Source organism: Podarcis pityusensis (assembly GCF_964106645.2).
Source record: "Podarcis pityusensis genome assembly, chromosome: 8".
Classification (NCBI taxonomy): domain Eukaryota; kingdom Metazoa; phylum Chordata; class Lepidosauria; order Squamata; family Lacertidae; genus Podarcis; species Podarcis pityusensis.
Genome location: NC_138033.1, coordinates 22,226,867 through 22,251,215, shown reverse-complemented (window position 1 = coordinate 22,251,215; position 24,349 = coordinate 22,226,867). Strand labels below are relative to the sequence as shown.

Below are 24,349 nucleotides of genomic sequence, written 5' to 3'. Positions count from 1 at the left end.
ATTCTTGATAGATTCTTAGTTTTGGGTTCTAACAGTTCAGTTTCTAATTTTGATTTTTCCACCTGGAAGCCAATTTTCTTGTCCAATTTAAATGCCTCCATTATCTGAAAATAATGAAGCCAGTCTCGCACTTTGTTTTTTAGTTTGGGGGTAGGCTAAGGTTTCGAGAATGGTATAAGTGCAATTTATTCAGAACAAAAGGCTAAACTAATTGTAAATAATGTTGTGATGGAAGAACTTAAAATTGAAAAAGGGACACGACAAGGTTGCCCAATTTCCCCACTTCTTTTTATTTCGGTCCTGGAGGTTTTGCTGAATATGATTAGAAGGGACCAGTTGGTTAAAGGTATACAGGTCGGAACTAAACAGTACAAATTGAGAGCATTTGCAGATGACTTAGTATTGACGTTACAGGAGCCAGAATCTAGTACTAAAAGGGTTTTAGAACTGATTCAAGAATTCGGTCAAGTGGCAGGATTTAAATTGAATAAGTCAAAAACTAAGGTTTTAGAGAAAAATTTAACACCGATTGAAAGAGAGAGGTTTCAGAATGAGACAGGTTTAACAGTGGTTAAGAAAGTTAAATACCTGGGGATTAACATGACAGCAAAAAATGGGAATTTATTTAAAGACAACTATGAAAAATGTTGGGCTGAAGTGAAAAGAGATTTAGAAATTTGGTCAAATTTGAAGCTTTCACTGCTAGGCCGTATTGCTGCGATAAAAATGAATGTATTGCCTAGAATGTTGTTTTTGTTTCAAACTTTGCAAATTGTGGACAAAATGGATTGTTTCAAGAGGTGGCAGAAAGATATTTCTAGATTCGTCTGGCAGGGCAAGAAGCCCAGAATAAAATTTAAAATACTAACAGATGCAAAGGAAAGAGGTGGATTTGCCCTGCCAGACCTTAAACTTTACTATGAATCAGCAGCTTTTTGCTGGTTGAAAGAATGGCTACTTCTTGAAAACACTGACATTTTGGACTTAGAAGGTTTTAACAATGTATTTGGATGGCATGCATATCTATGGTATGATAAGGTCAAAGCACATAAAGCATTTAAAAACCACATTGTCAGGAAAGCGCTGTTTAATGTTTGGATAAGATATAAGGATTTGCTAGAAAATAAAACCCCAAGGTGGCTGTCACCAATGGAAGCGAAAGCCTTGAAAAAGCTCAATATGGAGTCAAATGGCCGAAATATTGGGAAATTTTGGAACAAGATGGAGATAGACTGAAATTGCAGAGCTTTGAAAAACTAAAAAACAAAATGTTGTTGTTTAGTCGTTTAGTCAAGGGTTAGAGTTTCCCAAAAGTGTGACTTGCAACAGCTTCATTAATGTGTAATGTGGAAATTTCGGATCCCCTCCAAACTGTTGCCAAAGTTTTGTGCTCGTACTGTGCCGCAAATACTGTATTTTGTGCCACTCCCCAAACTGAATCTGAGCAGAACCTTACTGGGATCGCTAAAAGGGAGGAAGTGGATTAGGAGCCCTTGACTTCTGGAGGCCCAATGGAGAGAAGCATAAGCAGCTGGATTTCTGCCTGACACACAGATGCTTCGGCCTTAAAAATTGCCCTACTTGATCAGACTAAGGTCTCATCAAGCCCAGCATTCTGTTGCCAGAAGCAGTCCTTCAGTAAAATCTGGCTGAGTATCCCTAAAGATGCTATTTATATTATTTATTGTCAGCATATTTACTGTTAGCTGCACAGAGTGACTGGGGTATGTATGTATGTATACTAATACAAATACAGTGGTACCTCGGGTTAAGTACTTAATTCATTCCGGAGGTCTGTTCTTAACCTGAAACTGTTCTGAACCTGAAGCACCACTTTAGCTAATGGGGCCTCCTGCTGCCGCCGTGCCACCGGAGCACAATTTCTGTTCTCATCCTGAAGCAAAGTTCTTAACCTGAGGTAATATTTCTGGGTTAGCGGAGTCTGTAACCTGAAGCGTATGTAACCCGAGGTACCACTGTACTAATACTAATACTAATACTAATACTAATACTAATACTAATACTAATACTAACCTAATCTTCAACAAAACTAAAATTAATCTCCCAGTGGCTTACATGAGTTACAAGCAAACCACAGTCCCTATTTCCACCTTACAATCTAAAAGACACAACATGAAAGGAAAAGGGGAGAGGGGGGAAAACAAGCCGTCAGGCACCATTTATTTCATATAACAACCTGCTGAGATGAAGACAGTTCAGGAAGAGGAGGGGACAAAGGCAGCTGGACTCTTGGTGCAGCCCTTGCCGTGAGCCCTGCTTCCTTTCTCTCCCATTGCTACAGTCAGGAGGAAAGGTTGCTTGGGAGAAAGGAGCCGCCAATGTTTCTAGGCTGGAGGTGAGAATGGAGAACAGAATATATACTCAATAAGGTTCAATAGCTTTGTAACAACACATTCCATGGCAGGGCTGGCCCAAGCCAAAATGGCACTCCCCACCCATTTCATGTACCAAAGTTGACTGGACTAGCAGCTGACTCTTACTTCAACTTGGTGCCCACCAGTACATCTGAGGGCAGCAGCCTAGCTTTGGGAGCACAGAGCAGGCCACAGACACGGTTCTGCTCTGCAACACCTCACCCCCATTGCCAGTCCCCACAATGCCTGCTTCCTGTGGCAGCTGCCTCATTCTGCCATAAGGGGTGCTTATGAGGTTGCAAGAAATCCAGTACTTCCCAATGGTTGGTGCTCTCTTCTAACTCTAAAATTCCATTCTTCTATGAAGGACCACATGTTTCCCAACCCAGAAAGGAGAAGCTGATGCTTGATTGACTCTTGCATTTTTAAGTAGCCTTCAAACTTTTCAGACGTGGGACCCACCTTTAGTCCACTTGGAACCCATAACTTACTCCCCCCCCAAAAAAAAACCCCCATACATTTTTAAGGTGGTAGTGCTGCTGTTTCAACCCAACTTAGATCAGGCTGTGACCCTGTTGTTAGTCCCATCCTACCAGCTAAAGACCAACAGAACCAACCGATATCTGTTTTTAACCATTTCTCTTACAGTTTTAATATTTCATATTTAAACTATCCAAGTTTTGAATGAAACTCTTCTCTCTTTATGAGGGGCCAAATATTTGTTTTATTATTGTGTGCAAAGACTTCAGGCTTCTGGTTCATTGTTTTCTTTTGCCTTTTCTTCCCTCTTATGTTTTTGTACCTCTAATATCTTTGATTAATATTTTATCTGCTTCAGCATTTTTCTACTTTCTGAAAATAAAGGAAATAAAGGAAAGGGGGGGGGAAGCAACACGGGGGGGGGAGAGAATGATATTAAAGTCTTAAAGCAAAACATTTTGACTTTTGATGACTGAGGAGGAAAGGGAACCTTTCCATTGCTGAGACAACTCTGAGGTGTGTCAGCACCTGGGAATGTGTACACACAAACACACAGACAATTTTTAAAGCATCGATCAGCACTTTAGACAAATTTGCTCTGGATCCCAGAAGGATGCAGTTAATCACTAAAACCATATATTTCTTGCAGTGATTAACAAAACAGAGATATTAAAGTCTTTAAGCAAAAGAAAAAAGAAAAGAAAAAGAATTGTTTTGGCTTCCGCCTTCCTCAGCTGCTCTGAGGTAAATTAAAATTCGCTGTAGCTAGGAATGCCAGAGAATTCTGATAAAAATGGAAACTGAAGGAGAAAATGTTTGCATTCTCTTATTTGTCCCATATCAACCCAGAGAATATGTAACAATCTGTCACTGAAGACTGCCTCTCCACCCCCCCCCCATGCATTCTGTTTTGTGGGAGAAAATTCCCCTTTGTGGATTCAGTACGGAAATGCAAGCCAATTAGACTTTATTCAGTAATGCATTATAAGACAGAGTCCAAAGGAATTTGTGAGAGCTTTCCATTATGGTACATTTTATATAGGGTGGGCGAGGGGAGCGTCATCTAGGCAATTATATTTTTTCTCCAAGCATCTTCTGCCACTCCATTGTCCCACCATCTCTCACCCAACCACAGTCTTTTCCAACCCACTTTTTTTCTCTGTACTCACAGAGCCCTCCTTATATCTTATCTGGGGGCCATATCACAGCCCCTCCAAACTGAGCATGAAAACAGCCGACCTCAAATTGTAGAGATGGTGAATGGAATGTGGCCATTTTAGCTCTAGCCCTAGTTTAAACTGGAGCAAAACATGTCAATTATATCATTGTCAATCATCATCCTGTATCCACATCTGATTGGCTACCCAGTGCCAGGATATCATTACATTGCCCATGTAATCCCTGATTAGCTGGAATCTTTCTGGGAAGGAGCCTAGACAAAACCCCTCACAAACTAACAGAAGCATACTTAGGGGTTGGAGAAACCAGTGTCTGCTAGGGGCACAGGCCGGGGGGGGGGGGGGTTTGACACAAAAATCACCTATTGGACTATGGAGGGTACAATGTATATGTGTGTGACAACATGTGAAAGAAGTTTTCTGTCCTTCCCACAGTGTGGTAAAGTGATTTTTTTGGGGGGTGGGGCCACTGATACAGCTCCTTGCCAGGGGTGCAAGGAATCCTAGACATGCCTCTGCAAGCAAACAGTGGTGCCAGAGTGACAATCTGAACACACAAAACAGGAGCTTCAAATTTCTGGAGGGTTTATGGGGTCTTTTGTCCCCATTTCACCTTGAAAATTTGGCTAAACTCATCCAAGTGCATAAGTCCTAATGTATGGGTAAATACATCCAGTCTTCTTTGCTGATGGCTCAGAAATCTGTCACTGATTGCCTTCTCTCCAGTTCTGTGCCTCTCCTGCCCCAGCCCATTAATAAAGCATTAATGACAGCTTTAGTGCCAGTCCCAGAGATTCATCTCATAAGCCACTCTTGATTCTCATAGTGTTTTCATTCTTCCCTCCCAAGCCTCTGAATTGGGACTGAGCTCTGCATCCACCTGCTTAAACCCTGGGCTCACTTAGCTGTGTGCACATAATCCCTCTCCTTCCAGAGCCCCCTAACCACATTAGATTGCAAAGCTAACCAGATTACTAGAGTATTAAAGAGCATCCTTTTCCTCTCACAGCCTCCCTTCCCTTTCGAGATTTTTTTTTTTTTGTTTGCAGAGAATACCAAATGTATAAAAACAGGTGCTGCTGACAGCCATCATTGCCAGGACTGACTTTTGGTGTTGTGTGTTTGTGAGAGAATGAGTGGAGGGGGGGCAATACCTAAGAATAAGCTCATTATTATGACAAATCTGAACTGTGGGTGAGAAGATACCATTGCCATCACCACCCCTCACCCTTCAAAAAAGAAAAAAAGAAGAAAAAAAGAAAAGAGAAGATACCATTGGTTCCATTCCACATGGCCCCGTGTTGCATCCTGCCCTTCTTTTATATTTAATTTCTAAAATTAATTCTGCAACTAGCACATTGTATGGGAGCATTTTCCATTCCGTCCTGTATTTGTCGCATGCGGCAGTGTCTCCATTCCACTGCACTTCAGCTTCTGCCAAAAACAATATTAATCACCTCACAGTTCACTGTGCTGAAGTTACACACCTTAATAGTTTACATCATTCATTATGGTGTCATTATGTTATTTTCTCCATCCCATTCATTTCAATGCAAAAGAAACACAATGCAAATGAGAAAGAGGGAACATAATCAATTACATATCATCTGTTGATTGAAAGCAACAACAATAACAACAACAACAGTGAATGCTGGTTATATTCAGTGGATTGATTGCCATTCCCATCATGGGATGAAAAGCGCTGGTGATTTCCACTCCCATTTCCATTTTTGTCAAAATTCTCCAGCATCCCCATCAGCTTAACATGGGTTTGATTTCCTTCTCTTTGTTTTGGCCATTTTCTCCCTCTACCTTAACAGTTTGCGCAAGTACAGCATACACAAAGAATGTTGATGCACTCATATGAGCATCTGATTATCTCATATCCCATGTAGGAGTGTTCTAGTTACAGAGATGATGGTAGTAATTGATCATGCTTATTAGTCACTTTCTTTAAAAGTAAAATAAAATGAAAAGTAAACTTAAAGTGATTTACAATATTGAAGTCTGAAGTTTATTACAACCCAGTCCAGAAGCCCTTGACTGTACCTTGCTGGAGATCACCTTTGTCAGAGTAGAATATCTCCTTTCCTGAAAAATTAACTGCAATGCAAGGTAATAAAAGTAAAAAATCTTCAACTGCTGGATCAGGGCCCACACATGAGTGATATTGTGACCTGTGATAGGACTTGCGACAATGGGACCCCTCGTTTACCCTCATTTTTTATTATTTTTTGGAAGAAGACCAGAAGTATAGTCTCCTTTCATTCACTAGTTGCATAGAAATAGAGAATTTCAGCAGGCACCATGATAAGCAATAGTGATAGCTAAAATGCCCTATTCTACACGATGGGATATAATACCTTGCTGATCATATATCTGGTGACAATAGAGCATATTTCCTCATGTGCCCCTTCCCCCATTGTTTTGGACTACCAACCCTTCCAGCATGACCAGTGGGCATGAGAGTTGTAGTCCAAAACCAGTGGTGGCTGATGCCCTTTGCGACTGGTAGGGCAGAAGGCAGGGAGACCAACAGTAGATGGCACTAGAGCCAACAACAGGCAGTGCCAACTAATCTAGAAATTTCCCCATCCTTCTTCCTGCTAAGTTCTACAAGGAGGAGGAAGCTAACAGCCGGTGCTACCCCCTGGACTGGTTGTAAGTAAGAAGGCAGGCAAATGAAGACTGGTTGGTGGCAGGCTGTGGTTGGTGGGGTGGTGCCCCATTTGCCCAAGCGGACCAGCCCCCTGTCCAAAACATATGGATGGCACCAGGGTAAGGAAGGCTGCTTTGGAGAGAAAAGGTCTGTCTGTGCACACACACAAATTTTAGGTTGTAGTTCAAGATGGGTCGTGTGTCAAAAAAGCCTGAAAACATCTCACCTAAGCATGCTACCCTAAAGTGGGGGAATGATGTGCTTTCTCTAGTTACAGGAAGGGCACCTGATGGTTCGACACTTCCAGTACCTGCGGTGGTCAGCCTACCGAGACACCCCTGATTCAAAGAAGTCCTTCCTGCATTTATTAGCCCAAGTGGATAAGTGGCAGGGGGAGAGCGGCGATGGAAGGACAATCGTCCATTGTTTGTAAGTGTCACCTTATTTTTTTTATTGATACAGCAAGAAAAGAGAAAACAGAAATACCAAATTACACACAGAAATAGCAATAGACACAGAATTTTCTTAACAAACAATAAGACATAAATTGGTCTTAACACTAAAGACCCAACTTCCCGTCTATTCCATATTTCGATTTCATATAACTTATTGCCAATACACACTTTTATCATAATTAAACCTTTTCTTAATCGATCTTAATTCTTATATCTGCCTTGCAACTATTACTGAAGTTCCTCGAATGCTGCAACCGAGTTTAAACTACTATATTTATATTTCAAATATTCCTTGAAAACCTCCCATTTTGAAACAAATTCCTGTTTTGATTTATTCTTTATTTTTTCTGATAGGCCATCTAATTCTGCATATTCTGTCAGCTTTTGAATCCAATCTTGTATAGAGAGGATTTCATTACTCTTCCGTCCTTCTCCGTTGGAAGGAGGTGGTGTTCACTTTACCAAGCCACCTCCAGTTCTATTACCTCTTGGTTTAATTGTTAAGAAGGATTTGCGATGCTGGTGCAGTGTTGTGTTACAACAAAATCGTTCTTTTTGTAGTATAGCCTTTGCCAACCTGGTGCTCTCCAGGCTTTTGAAAGGGTGTTCAGTATGGCCAACTGTTTATCATTAACAAGATTTAGCTCTATGTAGGTTCTGAGGAAGTGGTGGAAAAGTCTATTGATCCTCATATGTTGATGGTTTCAAACCTGCCCCTCCTAAAAAAAGGTATACATATGAGGCAACTTTTACATTTCCAAATTGATTGGGGCACCCAGAAAGCTTTTAATCAAAAATGAATTACCATCTTGTCTGTCTTCGTTAGCCGAAGGATAATTTGGCAGTGTATTTGCAACATCCAGAGCTTTCCAGAGGGCAAAGTTGAGACAACAGAGAGACAGGAGAGAGAGATAAAAGAAGAAGAAGAAGCAACTTCTGGCTTACAAACAGCAATCTTGCATGTGTCTGGCTAATTTGATTATATCAGGTGTAAAGGATTTATTAGCTCTGATGGGAATCCATGCCCTGCAGATTTTACAGTGTAAACTGGCAACATGCCTGAAATAACAGGGGAGTGTGGGTGAGGAGGGGGAACAGGAAAGTCTGAGCTTCACTGGGTCTTATCACTTTACACAAAACAAAACTGCTGCTGAAGAAGGAATAAATAAAGTTGCTCAGATTTGCTCTGGGAGCTTGAGATAGTATTGATGTCATTTGCACTGTTTGGTTTGGCTAACGTGAAGCTATTAAAACCTATACTGTAACTTTAAAGGAGGGATGGGGAACCTCAGCCCCAGGGGACGAGTGCATTTTTATTTGGCCCACCCCAAGCCTTACCTATAGGGATGCGGGTGGCTCTGTGGGTTAAACCACAGAGCCTAGGACTTGCCGATCAGAAGATTGGCAGTTCAAATCCCCGTCACGGGGTGAGCTCCCATTGCTCAGTCCCTGCTCCTGCCAACCTAGCAGTTCAAAAGCACGTCAAAGTGCAATTAGATAAATAGGTACTGCTCCAGCGGGAAGGTAGACGGCATTTCTGTGCACTGTTCTGGTTTGCCAGAAGCGGCTTAGTCATGCTGGCCACATGACCCGGAAGCTGTATGCCGGCTCCCTCGGCCAATAAAGCGAGATGAGTGCCACAACCCCAGAGTCGTCCACGACTGGACCTAATGGTCAGGGGTCCCTTTACCTTTACTAAGCCTTACCTGCAGATACTGAGGCTTGAACCCTATACTTCCTAAAGAAATTTCCTTCCAGTAGCACCTTAGAGACCAACTAAGTTTGTTAATAGTATGAGCTTTCGTGTGCATGTACACTATACTTCCTGCATGAAATCATATTTTCTCCCACTGAGCCATGGCCTGATTTTTCTGCCATTCTTGAAAATTGCCACAGTGCAGGAAATCTGGCTCTTCACCTCCTTGTTGCAGGCTATTAGCATTTCAGATTTCTCCACAGTAGGAAGAAAGACAATGCTCCACAGGCACTGCTGTGTTCTGAGTGGACAAGATGAGATTAAGGAGATTCTCTGCAAAAATTGTGTCGGCATTCGTTGGTCTCTTCTGGAGTCGCAATGTAGTGTCATTCCTGGGTGGGAACATTCTGGGGAGCAAGAAGAAATGAGGGCTGCCTCTGTTGGTCAATGGGGTAGCCAATTTTTTCTCCCAGAAAATGCAATGTGCCATTCCCACCAGGCAATGTTGCAGCAAATGCAGCCGGGCTGTTCAGAAGGCGGTACCACTACCACTTGAACGATGGCAAAGCTTTGGTGTTTTTTTAATGAAAAATAAAATAATAACAGAAGAGAAGACAGAATAAAAATATTGAAGCAGAGGCAAAAAGGGTCTTTGATTATTTTTGTTATACAGAAACACAACACCCTCCGGCGCCTCATTTTAAATAACGGTAAGATGCAGAGCCCATTCAAATTTTTTATAGATTTCAGATCATGCTGGGAGATGATTCCTATTTCTGTATGTTATTTTTGTCCCAGCATTTCTTATGTCTGTGAGTTATTTTCCCAAGCAGTCCTGAAACTGACTTGCCCAAATACCGGATCCCTGCACTAATACAAATAATGTAATGCTTAGTATTTATATAATACTTTGCTTAAGAGTTTGAAATGCTGCATTACCACCATCATATAATAATGCTGGTATTATCCCCATTAGCAAAGTGCTCCGACTTTTGGTGGGATGAGGGTTTTCCCCGCCCTCTCCATTTTCTTTGGACTCCCATCTGTATTTGCATAGGAGCAAAACAGCCCTTCTGAGTCTGCTCAACAATTTAATCTCTTAGCAAGGATTATTTCTCAGTCATTGCCACCAGCCTATATTTAATTACACCCAAGAGACAGCAAACCCCTTGATCCAGAGCCTTAAAAGTGGCTACTCTGGAAAGCCCAGGGTAATTATGCAACATGGGGAGGTGAGCGCATTCTGAGCTTAAGACCCTTTTCTAAGGAAGCAAGCAAATCTTCGGCAGCCTCTTGCATAAACCATGGCTGCAAACTTTGAAATCCTTTAGACAAAACTCAAATGAATCATTTCAACAGTTTTTACGGGGGGGGGGGGGGGAAGAAACAGTGATGAAGCCTAAAACGTGGCATAACGTACTGTGATGGCTTCTGCTCTGCACTTCTTGACCTGGTTGGAATTATTAAACCAGACTTTGAGAACTTACAGATTTTTAAGAGTCCTCTGTTCAAGACTTCCAAAAGCACTGAGCTTCAGCTTTCAGCTTTGGATTCAGCTGAACTTAGGTCTTACTGGAATCAATGGGGCAATCGAGTCATGTCTTAAGTACCATTGCTTTCAATGGGAATGGAGTTCAACAAACAGCCTCAGTTTAGTCCCCACTTCTGCCATCTGGCTGCCGTCTATTCACGTGCCTTATGCAAGGATTGGCTAGAATCTAGAGAAGCCACTGTTCCTGCATCCTTTTCCTCCCCAACGCAAAAGCCTTAAAGATTGGGCTCAAGGTGACCATCAAGTCCATTTCTTTCTTTATTTATTTATCATTGCTTCCCATACAATATCCTGAAGTGATTGACAATTAAAAAAAACGAACAATGAAAAACATAGATAAAAAACAATTTCAAGTCCAAATCCCTTATGATTTGTGGAGCCTTACTTATTGAATGTAGGAAGTGTGCCTAATTTCAGCTCTCTAAAGTTATCCTTTGGGTTGGGTACATGCAGTGCTTTTTCTTCTTCTTGGGGAACGAGGGGGTACGCATACCCCTAAACATTTTGTGAATCTTTGTGCTTTTGTCCATTCACTGTATTTATTTTTCCCGATTTGAACTATAAAATGGTGATTTTCTTGAGTCAAAATGAGAGTACCCCTAAACATTTTTTAAGGGGAAAAAAAGCACTGGATACCTATACATTACTTTGGCTTGTTTCTTTCTTTCTCTCTCTCCACTGCTGGATAAAAAGCAGTTCACCATTCTGTTGCTGTTGTTACATTTATATCGTATCTTCCCTTTAAGTTGCTTAAGGTGGTATACATGGCTCTCCTCCTCCGATTTTTTCTTTACAACAACCTTGTGAGGTAGGCTAGGCTGAGGGTTAGTGACAGACCCACTGCCACCCAGTGAGCTTCATGGCTGGGTAGGGATTTGAGCTCTAGAATCCAAGGTCCTACTCCCAATACTGTAACCACTGGGCTGCTTTAATATGCTGACTGTTCCCTTGCATTTAATTTCTCCTGCAGAAACGGGGGAGGCCGAAGCGGCACTTACTGTGCCTGCACCATGATCTTGGAGATGATCAAGTGTCACAAGCTGGTGGATGTTTTCTTCGCTGCAAAGACCCTCCGCAACTACAAGCCAAATATGGTTGAGACCTTTGTAAGTAACAAAAGCACAGTTTCCTTTGCCTAAGCCTTTTGAAAATTTTGCAGCTCTGTGGAATTGGCAGGAAATGACAGAATTTTCTGCCTTAATAATAATAATAACAGTAATAATTTATTATTTGTACCCCACCCATCTGGCTGGGTTTCTCCAGCCACTCTGGGCAGCTTCCAATAAAGATTAAAAATACATTAAAATGTCACACATTAAAAACTTCCCTGAACAGGGCTGCCCTCAGATGTCTTCTAAATGTCTCTTTGAAATCTGATGGGAGGGCATTCCACACGGCCGGTGCCACTACTGAGAAGGCCCTCTGTCTGGTTCCCTGTAGCTTTGCTTCTTGCAGTGAGGGAACTGCCAGAAGGCCCTCGGCACTGGACCTCAGCGTCTGGGCAGAACGATGGGGGTGGAGATGCTCCTTCAGGTATACTGGGCCTTTAGTATACCTCAGACTGTGATCATGACCTTTAGCTTGCGCCCCTTTTGTAAGATATGTTGGTAAATGGCTATCAACCATGGTAGCTCAAGAGAACTTCAATATTCATAGAATTATAGAGTTGGAAGGGACCCCTGATGATCATCTAATCCAACTTGCTGCAATGCAGGAATATGCAGCTGTCCAATATGGGGATTGAACCTGCATCCTTGGTAGTAATTAGCAGCAGGCTCCAACCAACTGAGCTATCCAGACTCAGCAGCACGATGTCATTGAATACTAGTTGCTGCAGAGGGCTGTTGCCTTCATGCCCTGTGGCTGGGCATCCCTAGCTGGCCACTGTGAGAAACAGGATGCTGAACTTCTGCTCTGATCTTGCAGGGTCATTTTTTACTAGTGGTTGATATCATAGTCTTGACCAGGAATGAAAGAAAGCCTTGCTGTTTTCTTTAACTGGCAGAAGGTTAGTGTGACCATAGATGCTAGATGAGGCTTCCATTTGAAGGGAGCTTCAGCTGGGCATGGAAGGCCCTAGGTGGACATTCAAGGTTCCCCAAGCATAAAGATAGCAGATAGGGTTGGTGGCTGAGGGTTGACCAGTTCTCTTCCAAAGAGTTTCTAAGCTCACCTTCCAAACCTTCCTCTCTCTCTAGCTTAATACATGCTTGCCAGGAGTCATGGGGGATAGAATCCAGGACCTTTATATCTCTGTGGGATGGCCCTGCGTGATGAGCCACCAGGACTGCTGCTGTTTACTGTCCCTAATTTGGCACATTATATATTGGGAAGAGCAGGTTGTGGAGGGCAATTCAACATGATGCTAAGTCATGCTGTAGATCTGAGGTGGGATCTGTTGTCAACCTGAGAGCTGCATTCCATCAAGAGAAACCTAAGGGACACATGTCACTGGTGGGTGGGACCAGGGGCAAAATGTGGATGGAACATGGGATAGGACTTTGATCAGCAGGCTATATTCCACCCAGACAAAAGTCAAAGATCCAAGCAGGCAAGCAAGAGAAGAAAAGGCAAGATCACAGTTCAAGGCACTTGAGGAGGGTATGGAGCAGGGCCAGTGAGAGGCGTGGCCTAGGGAGATGGGTGTGGCCTGGGGAGAGTTCTGAAGGTCACATAGAGATGTCTAGAAGGCCTTCTTGGCTGCAAGGAATTGCCTGAGGGCACACAATGGAGCTAGCCTGCTAAAGCTAAACAAATCTAAGTTGGGTCCGTGCCTGCATTGGACACCTCCTGTATGCTGCTATGACTTCCATAATGGAAGGAACCATAAGTATCATCTAGTTCCACCTGCTGCAGTGCAGGAAAGTTTTGCCCAACATGGGGCTTGAACCCACAACCCTGAGATTAAGAGTCTTTTGCTCTGCCAACTGAGCTATTGAGATCAAGCCAAATCAAAATGAGGATGAGGGCAATGGATTGTACACAGTGTTAATCCTACTCAGAGTTGGCCCACTACAATGAATGGGCATGACTAACTTAGGCCAATTCGTTTCAATGGTTCTACTCTGAGTGGAACCTAGGATACAGCCTGTCTTGTGTGAGTAAAAGTAAAATAAAAAATAGTGCAAATATAGCACCCAGCTGTAGATGGGAGTGGGACTGTTGGTGTCGTAATTGAAAGGTACCGTATTTTTTGCACTGTAAGACGCACTTTTCCATCCTAAAAAGTAAGGGGGGATGTGTGTGCATCTTATGGAGCAAATGCAGGCTGCACGGCTATCCCAGAAGCCAGAACAGCGAGAGGGAGCGTTGTGCCGCCCTGCGGAGGCTTCGTGCGGCTAAGCCAGATCCCGCTTGCTGTCCTGGCTTCTGGCTTAGCTGTGCGCAGCCTCTTCCGGGCAGCGGGAGCCTTCATCCCGCTGCCCGGGAGAGGCTTCACGCAGCTATCCCAGAAGCCAGATCCCTCTTGCTGTTCTGGCTTCTGGGATTCAGAATACTTTTTTTCTTGTTTTACTCCTCCAAAAACTAGGTGCCTCTTATGGTCTGGTGCGTCTTATGGGGCGAAAAATCCAGTATGTTTCTACCCCATTCACAGTCCATGCACTCAAAAACTTGATAAATGCTTGCAAACAGGGTAGTGGATTTGGGAGGGGTGCATTTTGGTGCAGTTCTAGAGCCAAACCCTACGGATGAACATTTTGCTTTTCTAAGCACACACATCTGCAATGCCGGAATCTTATTTTCTTGCTTTAAGTAGCGAGTCATGCCAGGAACAGAACTGGAATGGCGACGGCGGGGGGTGGGGGTGGAATATGACATTTGCGAAGTCTGGATTATCAAATTTCTACCTTGCAAAATGAAATGTCTTTTGGGGTGGATGTGATTGCATTAGGAATTAAAACCACAATTGGAGCAGGGGGATGCGGGGGGGGGGGGGAGGATAGGAATTAAGTAAAAGCAATAAAAAAAAATGCAAGAACTGGCACAGAGTCGGACAGCCTATTGGGCTAAATTGCAAGGTATTAGCAGATGCAAACTAGTGTTTTCATCCGGAACACAATCTTTCCCCAACCTCAGCTGAACCTGCAAAGGCTGTTTCCTGAAGACTTAATTTAATGATCCACCACAGGAGTAAATGAGATCTTGTCTGTTTTGCTATTAGTAGAGTTTCACTGATTTGCACCCGCAGAGGATCTGGCCCCTGTGTACATCCTTTCTGCTACAGAACTTTGATGTTTCAATGCTGCCATCAAGGAAAGCAACCTTCTTCTTCTTCTTTTTCTTAATCCAAAAGCATTAGATAGTTGTTTAATCTCTTGTATAGTTGCCTTCACTCTTTGATTCTCTTCCCTTCTGGAGACCACTGGCACCTGAGGCTCTGGGCTCAGGTTTCCCCAACCCACAAGAAACTAATTGGTTTCTTAAAAAGTTGGCTGCTGCTTCCATTGAAGGAATTGTACTTAAGAGTTTGGATGAAATGCCTTCTCTAGCAGCCAGCCAAACTTCTGTTGTTGCCTATATCTTAATTGCTCCCTCCACATGTTAAAGGCCAAGTCAGAATGATTGGGAGGGCATAGTCCATTGCATGAACCCCTGTCTGCAGTCTGAAGTACAGGCGGCAACATTTTTGCTCGCGTCCAATTGACATGCGGCTGCCTACGTGTGGGTCCTTGTGGACCTGGAAGAGGGCAGAACAGGGTGGTGGTGGTGTGGAATGGGGCATAACAGGGGGCCAGGAACAGAACCCCCATGCAAAATGGTTGTCACCTGTAGTGCAACCCAGACACAGATCGACCATCTCAGTGAAAAAGTAAAAGGGGCAACCAAAATGATGAAGCAGATGGCAGATGGAGCAACTATCATATGAGAAAAGATTGCTGTGTTTGGGACTTCTTGGTGTACAGATTTTAGTTTAGAGAAAAGACAAGGAAGAGGTGATGTGATAGGTGATGTTTTTCTCCCTCTCTTATAATGTTCATGGACCTCCAATGAAGCTGAATGTTGGAAGATTCAGGAAAGATGAAAGTGTTCTTCAAAGCAGTGCCTAGTTAAAATATGTGATGGCCACCAGTTTGGTTGGCTTTAAAAGAGGGCTGGATAAATTCACGGATGATATTGCTATCGATGGCTACTAGTCATGGTGACTATGCTCTGCCTCTACAGTAAAGCTTCTGAATAGCAATTCCTGGAAACCATGGAGGTGGGGTGGGGAGAGTTCTAATGTGCTTGGGTTTTGCTTGCAGGTTTCCCATAGGCATCTTGTTGGCCACTGTGAGAACAGGGTGCTGGACTAGATGGGCCATTGGCTTAATCTTGCAGACTGAAATCAAGAATTTTCAGAGCAATTCAATCGCCTCTCCCCGGGGGGCAGGGCAACCACAGACACATCCTTAGCCCCTCTTCCAGCTGAGCTGGGATGAGAGAGAATTTCTTTTTTCTTTTTTTGCATTTAATGGGAAACTACCTAGTTTGCATTTTTCAAACTAACACACAAACCAAAACAGATATCCTTTGAAATTTGCACTTCTCTGAATTTTGTGGTGCAGTTTTTCCACCGTCTAGCAGAGGGATGCCTCTGCCCGATTCAGACCCCCTCCAGCATGGCAAATCAGGGTTTGGGGTAGTTCTGCCCTGTGCTTTGGGTGGCTCAAGATGTAGCTAATTTCATTCCATAGCTATTGCTGGGCCGCAGTACGCCACGTGGTACAAAATGCAGAGCAGGTGCTTCAGGGATTGTTTATTTCTGACCAATTGGTTGCAAAATGATTGGCATTGCTATGTCCGGTCCGTTGCCTTCAGACCTAACACTGACACCAGATCATTTTCTCCAGAATATCAATCACGATCCTTTTTCTTTTCGCTTTTAAGGTGCCCACAGTTCACACAGCCCCCCGACTGTGGCATAAATGTATGATAGTCTCAGACCATCCCAGTAGGAAACTCATATAATACAAAAGAATTATCCATCATATCAGCTGCAGGATATAGATAAAAGAAGAGCACTCTGCTGCATAGACGACCTCTTAAAAGGAGCTGTCGTTTTTCTACTTCAGAGAAACCCTTTCAAAATGTGGTCTTGGCTCCTCTTTCATCTCTTTCCCAGGCTGTTGCGGACTCCGCTGATGCCTAAATCCTCCCCCTTCCTTCCTACTCTCCTGACATCCTAATAGCAGATCATTCTTTTGCACTCTGGCTTTCATGAGAGTTTGTTGTCTCTTCCTTTATAGAGCAACGTTCCTTTCCATTTTGAAATTTGGTTTTGGACAACGAAGGTACGCAGAGAAATCTTAGCCCATCTTCCCCAGTGGACCTGAATTTCCCAGCTGGATTCAATAGTGCTTACTTCCAAGCAAGTGAGCGTAGGATTGCAGCTACTGCAGAGCGAAAAATGCCACCCCATGTCACAAAGGCTTTTGTGGCCCTGTTCGCAGCCACCAAAGGGGGAAGAGATCAATAGCCTACCATTGCTTAGAAAAGTTATTGTTATTTTTATTAATTGTTAAATTTGTATACTGCCATGTACCCGCAGATCTCAGGGCCGTTCACAACATAAAATCACAATATATTTAAAAAGCCTACAAAGTACACAATAAAAACAATAATAAAGACAACTTAATTACCTCCGCCTTCCACAATGCATTTTCAAAGGGCATTGGATGTCAATCAGCCAAAGGCCTGGTTGAAGTGGCATGTATGGATCTTTTCCTTATGTCCATCTTGTCTTAACAACCCTGTGCGGTAGGTTACGTTAAGAGATAACCATAATCATGCAGATAACGAGCTGTCAGGTTACCATTGCAAGCCCTACACTCAAACTCTACATAAGAGATCTCAGTACAGGAAGATCTGAAGAGGGTTACTTCTTATTTGGATGGCATTTTTTAAAAATTATGTGTTTATTGTAAAATTACATATTAATGGACAAAGCAATTAATATATCCCTCATGTATTTGAGGTTGTTTTATTCTTGATTTTAATGTTTGTGTTGGTGAGAGATTCAGGTGTTCTTGACACTACAGCTCCTGTCACACCTCATTACAGCATGTGGAGGATGGGGAACATGGGGGACACTGTGGTCTAAACCACTGAGCCTCTTGGGCTTGCTGATCAGAAGGTTGGCAGTTTGAATCCCCGCGATGGGATGAGCTCCCGTTGCTCTGTCCCAGCCCTCCAACCTAGCAGTTCGAAAGCATGCCGGTGCAAGTGGATAAATAGGTATCGCTGCGGCGGGAAGGTAAATAGCATTTCCGTGTGCTCTGGTTTCCATCACAGTGTTCCGTTGCACCAGAAGCAGTTTAGTCATGCTGGCCACATGACCCGGATAAACTGTCTGTGGACAAACGCCGGCTCCCTCGGCCTTAAAGCGAGATGAGTGCCGTAACCCCATAGTCGACTTTGACTGGACTTAACCGTCCAGGGTCCTTTACCTTACCTTATGTGGAGGATGCTACATTGCCTGGTCACTGACAATAAGGAGCTACATGGACCAGTGGTCTGATTCAGTATCAAGTCACCTTGCTGTGTTCCAGACCAGAGCAAATGCTCATCTCTTTGAGGATCCTGTTTCCCTCAGCAGCCAGCCATGGGGCCCGCAAGCAGCACAAGAGGGTCATAACCCACACCCCATGTTTTTAGTGAATAGTGTTCCTCACTGAATAGTGTTTCTCAGAGATGCAGTGTTGTATTTTCATCACAGTAAACCCACTGAAATGAACAACAACAAGAAAAAATAGCGGGTCTGCTCTGAGAAGGCCTAGCATTGGTTACATACAACCCATGTTGTCTGTGACCCTGGAACTAATATATAGCTCATCACTAATCCTGACCTGGCGCCAGTCACCATCTCTTAGCCTAACTTCTCTCACTGAGTTGTTGGGGGTACATAAAATGGGGAGAAGCAGAAATATGTACACCATCCTGATCTCTTGGAGGAAAGGTGAGATACCAATATAAAAATAAATAAACTGATAAAGAATTAAATTAAATTGTTGTGAATTTCTCCAGCAGGAGGTGTTTTCAGGGCCGGGTTTAGGTTTGATGAGGCCCTAAGTTACTGAAGGTCATGGGGCCCTTTACATGTCTAGCCGTCCTTTGTCAACAACAAATTGTTGCTTTTTTGTGTTGAATATATGATATGGTAATTTATGGACCTAATAGGTATCTAAAGCCTTTTGCACATAACAAAATATGTACATCATAGGAGCCTACACAACACAAACACTGTTGCTTTATGTAGGTTTTATTTTATTTATTTTTTATCTTATATTTTGGAAATGTACATCCAGGGTTTTTTTCCTTTAATTTTTTTTGGGGCCCCCAAGAGAGTGGGGCCCTAAGCTATAACTTGTTTAGCTTATATGTAAATCCTGCACTGGGTGTTTTCCAGCATTTTTCGCAAGGCTGGGTCAGAGACAGAGGAGAAATTTGCTTGGTATGCTTTTTGCAGTGGACTGAGCTGAACTTGCCTTCACTCCCAGTCAAGTTGTGCACTTTTGTGATGCCGTTTTGGTGAACAAAATGTGCCCATAAGAACGTGTACCTTATGTACCAAATGCTTATTTTATGGGGAAATGCACTGCAAAGCATTGGTGAATGTGCACTTTGCCCGTTCTTAACAATCCTTCTTTTCTCCTCTCCCTCCCCCTTAAAGGAACAGTACCACTTCTGCTATGACATAGCCCTGGAATACCTGGAGTCACTGGAGACCAGATAGCACCTTGCCAGAAGCACGCAGGCAAGTGTTTGTTTTGGGTTTGTGCCAAACATGCATTTTGCATCCAGACTTTTGAGTAAGAGCAAGGAGGAGGAGGAGAGAAGAGAATACAAGGAAAAGAATGAAAACTAAAAAGGCAAGCTATGGGGCCATGTTGTCCATCCCCTACCTTCATCTTTCCTCCTAAGCTTCTGCTCCCACTTCTCCAGTTGCTGGCAGAGCAGAGCCTACACAAACTCATCCCATCTACAAAACGATTGTGTATGTGCCAGCCTGGAGTTTGGCACCTGTGTGTTGTTTGTGCATGTATGGACACCGGTGTGCTGGAAGAGCATCAGGCTTAATCTCCTTGTGACTGCACCAATCACAGCCTAGAAAGGGATCCATGCCACCGAGACTGGGAGGAGAGCTGAAGTCCAGCATCTTTCACAACGACCACAGGAGATTTGAAGAAACAGTGGTGTTCTGAAAGCTTATAAGAAGCTCTTTGAAGGCGACCATGCAAAATCTTGGCAACCATCCTTCTGTGGGAAAGTGTGCGCCATCTTGGACTGACAGTGGAAATTGGGACGTGTACAGTTTTTCGCTCTTTGTTTATAACCCTACGTTTATTGTTTCCAGACTAATGCCTGCCTCCAAAGAGTGTTTCTGAATTTATCCCTGGTCTAACCTTACCTGTAGGAAAACACAGTGAATGAATTCTGGGGATTATCTAAGAGAAAGAAAGCACACAGGCTACTTGCTCCAAGCCTAAGGTAGCCAGACCAGATTTTGTAACAACCACCATGTCTTTGTGCCTGGATACTCCACTCCAAACACCAGAAGCTTTAGAAGGGGCTTCCCTTTTAGAGCATCAATCCTCCAGCCCTTTCAAGGCATTTTCAAGAGGGCTACCCCAACACTGAATCACTCCAGATATCACACCATTCTTCAGAATGTCAGCCACTAGAACTAACTCTGTCTCTATCTCAGACACATACATACAGTGGTTTCGGACACCGCCAGCAAGTGATTCAGCAGAAAAGTCTATCCTCCAAAGGGGTTTGACCATATTTCTGAGGACTGGCCGACAAATGGGGATGAGACAGATGTCAATGGCAATGCAGATCAATTCTTTTTTTAAGGGTCAGGCGTGAGCTTCAGGTTGTGGGCTGGCTGTGGCTTTGAGATGGAAGGAGGTCACTTGTAAATTGTTTCAGCACATAGGACTAATGTGGTTCAAATTCATTTTACCTGGAAAGGTAAGCCTGCTCTCCCGGCACACAGGGACAGACACTTCCACATTTATTTTCTGTAGCTTGGTTCAGTGAATCAGAACTTTAAAAGCATAAATTGTGGTGGTTACCAGCAGAAGAATAAGAGAGTTGGGTGGGTAGCATTTCTTCATTCTGTGCCCTTAGCTGTGAAGTTGGGCCTGCAGCTGGTGTGTGCGTGTGTGTGTCAGAATCTGTGGGGCCACTTTCCTTCCCTTTCCTCCATCAGCCACCTCCCACTCTGGGTAACAGACTTTTCATAGATAATTAACAGAAGAGTGTCTTCCTGCAAAGACGCTCTTCATCTCACCACTGAAGGACCCTAGTTGCAGTCTCAGTTGCTCCCATAAAATCCTGATTGGCCAAGACACTGACTGAACTAGCAAAGAAAGGAGAGAACTCTTGGTGGCTAGGGGTATGCATTCATCACCCAATGCAAAGGGGAACAGATGGGAGACCTATCCAGAACACCCTTTTGTGCACATTTAGGAGGGTTGCCTTATCTGGCAGCCATTCCTGGCAGTCCCCATTCATTCCCCAAATATCTGCATCATTCCAGAGAGGTGACGTTGGCCAAAATGGGAGCCACCAGATTCCGTGGGGATCACTATTTGTTCCACAATGCCCTGAAATGACACAATGTTCAGGGCAAGGGGGGGGGGGATAGCCTGGTTGCTGCCAGGAGGAATGAATCTTTGCACAGCTGCAGCAGCACCAAAGCTGGGGGAACAAAGTAGTGCTTTTTAAAACTGGGGGGAAACCCCCAACATCAACAAATGCGAATACCAAGATGGATGAAATGCTAAGAAATATGAAGCAAAGAGTAGCAAAGGCAAAAGGTATTCTGAAATTGGGGTGGGGACAAGCCTCGCAGACCCCTAATGAGTACAGATTTCTAGACATGTGATAGAAACCAGCCCCCTTTTGTATTCAGCCACTGGCTTTTGCATTCAGATGACCAATGGTGCCTCCAAGAAGATTTAGGGCACCACTTTCCTGCAGGGGTTAAAGGCAGTTCAATAGGTCACTGTGCAAAAATGAAAAACCAAAATTGTTACTCCTAGCCAAGAGGAAGGCAAACAAGGCCTAGGGTATATTATGGCACTTATGCTGGATATCAATGCCAGAGCAGGGGGGGGGGGGGTTATTTGAGGGTGGAACTGATGGAAACCATAAGCTGAAATTAAAGGGCTCCTCTACACCTTTCTGAACATAGAGATTCATACTGAGAAATGCTACTTTTGTGAATAGCAACATGTGGCTTCCTGTGTTCAAAGCAAAGGCAACCACCATTCATTTTTCTACAAACTTTTTACAAGAGTTTTTAAAAGGCTGTGCCAATGGCACTGTTTCACAAGGGTGTAGAATGTGGCACTGAATTCAGCTTGCTGAGATCTTTCATCTTAGTTGTGTTTTGTTGTTTTTTTTAAAAAAAGAACAACAACACATGATTGAGTTCCAGTCTTCAAGACCACGGATGCATTCTTGAAATGCTTGATGAACTCTCTAAAGACAGAGGTTTTGCTGAGTTGGATTTTCAGGGATTGGCGATGGCTTTTCAGTGCTCTGGACAGCTCCCGGCCACCTCCTATGACTACAAAAATCGGAACAGATTATACAAAATGCTAAAGATTTTGGAATCCTGCAAAATTAAGAGGCATTGTGCAGATTGGGTTTATTTGCATTCTTTATATTGGTTTCCAAATCCAGCCTTTCTTAGTGCAGGATTCTATTTCAGAGTACAGATAGTGTGATACGGCAAGTCTCCTTGATTAAAAGTAACACGGGATGTGTCCCAAATACCAGAAAAGTGTCCTTCCTTGGGGAAAACAAGTTTTATGGAAGTAGTGCTCAGAAACCTTCACTTTATACATCTAGCAAGCAAGACATAAGTCAAGCAATTATTTTGAGGATGCTTGCTAATATCCATTGTTTTCGTTACTGAGCTGTGCGGCCCTATTTACGGAGAAATAAACAACTACTGCCATGTGCATCTCCTTTGGATCAGACACCCCAACAGTTAATGCCCATCCAAATGGAAAAGTCTGTTTACATGGCAAATAAATAAATAAAAAGCAAATGAGCATATTTTGTTTATCAAGATGTGTACACATATTGCAGCAAGCATCATCATAGAAGCATAATTCCCCTCTCTCTCACACACAGTGGGGATGCCAATTTTGATACATAACTGTAATTTTTTTTATTAAAAAAGCGATTTTGCAAAAAGTTTAAATCTGCCCAAATAATGGGGCAACATTTTTTAGGCTACCAGAATGGTCTGAATCTATTAATGGCAAAGCATTGCAGCCCTGATGGCTAACTATGCATGTCTAAAGCTGAACTGGGGCATCCATCCCTCAGATATTTTGGGTCAAGGAGACTGTGCCAATGCAATCCTATGCACATTTACTCTGAAGTCATTCCCACTGCATTCAAGCTCTGGTGTCATGCAAATGTGCACAGAATTGCAATTCAGTTTTTGTTTTGTTTTTAAAGGGATGCTAGATGTTCAGGTCTGGATGGGAGGAATATTTCCCAACCTGTATGATGAAAAAAGCAGCAGTGGTTAATAAATGAAGCATCCAGATCTCTTTGCTCTGAAGTTGCAACAACACGATGGGACTTTGGGGGCTCTTTTGATATTCTCGTTCCTTACTTTCCACCGTATGTTTGTTTGATACTTTGTGGGAAATGACATTCTGCAGTCCCACCTGCTCTGTCCGTCGACACCTGGCTGTTTTGCTGATGCTCTGAAGCTTTAACTCTGCGTGGACTCCTGGTTGCCCGAGTAGACGTAACGGGCTGCTTCATTCATCCCATTGGAGAAACACAAATTTGTATGAAAAATGCTAATGCCTTCAATAAAGACAAGACAGTTCGTACAAAAGCTATCCTTCCAAGGAATTTATATATATATATATATACAAATAACCTCGGTAGAGGCAGATTGTGTAGTAAACTCACGTGTCACGTGGCATCCACACACCTGTAAAAGAGAGACGCTAAACAAAAGTTGGGGTTTTGAATGGCAACAAATGTATTGAATTATTTTAACTGGATCTTCAAATGGGTAAGACTGCTATGCGAAACAGTTAGGCTATCAGAATGGTCTGAATTTATAAATCTCTAGAAATCTGAGTGATAGGAACGTGATCCCTCAGTCTCAGATTTGTTGGACGGGCTCCCGTGGTTCAAGGCCTTGGAGCAGTTAATTCCCCACTCCTTGTTAGCACATTGAGGGAATTCTGAACTCTTCCCACACCCCTCTAGCCATGAGGCTTTGAGTGGTTGAGCAGGGTTCCTGTCCCTACCCTCCAGCCATGAACCATTGATGGACAGGTCTGATGAAGCAGCCCTTCATCTCCTAGAACTTGCTTCAAGGTGCTCACCAATTATTTCTCCTTCTGTCCCAGTTTACCAAACCTGACACTGTAACTTCCCCTTGCAGTGGAGAACTACCCGATGACCAAGGCCAGTATGGGCAAACAATCCTCACAAGAAATTCAAAGCCAAGTGGGATCTCTTGCATGGAGGACTCTCTATATGGCTCCAAGTAAACGGCAAACAGAACAAGTCCTATACTAACCAAGGTTGGGTAGAAGAGTGCTTGCCAAGTTGCAACCAAGCACAGGGAGAGCTCATGTCAGATAAAACAAGCTCGAGATGGCCTCTCCTCAGCTAATTCCAGCTGGTGCCAAAGGTCATCTCAGGATTTAGTGGGCTGGGTATAAAAGTTGATCCACCCAGCTGTGCCAGGAAACCCTCCTGCCCTAAAGAATGGTAAATAGGACCCGTACTGGAGTGAAGTCTTGTTTTGATAGTGGAAATAGAAAAGAGCAGATGTTGAGAGGCGATAAAATATTCTAGATTTCCACAGTGGGGTAGGCGTGGGGAGAATCATGTCATTCAAGTGCATTGCTCAGGTCAATGTTCCAGAAAACATGCAGCACCAACAGAAAAGTAATACAACCCTAGTAACGCTGCT

At 43.4% G+C, this 24,349-nt stretch overlaps 1 protein-coding gene across 10 annotated transcripts in view; it reads left to right on the top strand.

Moving 5' to 3' along the window:
* Positions 1–23,251, top strand: part of PTPRU (protein tyrosine phosphatase receptor type U) — a 375,331-nt gene extending 352,080 nt beyond the window's left edge. For all 10 annotated transcript variants that reach the window (XM_081015389.1, XM_081015387.1, XM_081015391.1 and 7 more), the window contains 3 exons: positions 6,964–7,121; positions 11,366–11,501; positions 19,046–23,251. In XM_081015389.1, the coding sequence (XP_080871515.1) occupies positions 6,964–7,121; positions 11,366–11,501; positions 19,046–19,108 (357 nt within the window). In that variant the 3' untranslated portion in view covers positions 19,109–23,251. The remainder of the gene's footprint in view (positions 1–6,963; positions 7,122–11,365; positions 11,502–19,045) is intronic.
* Positions 23,252–24,349: the final 1,098 nt, after the last annotated feature.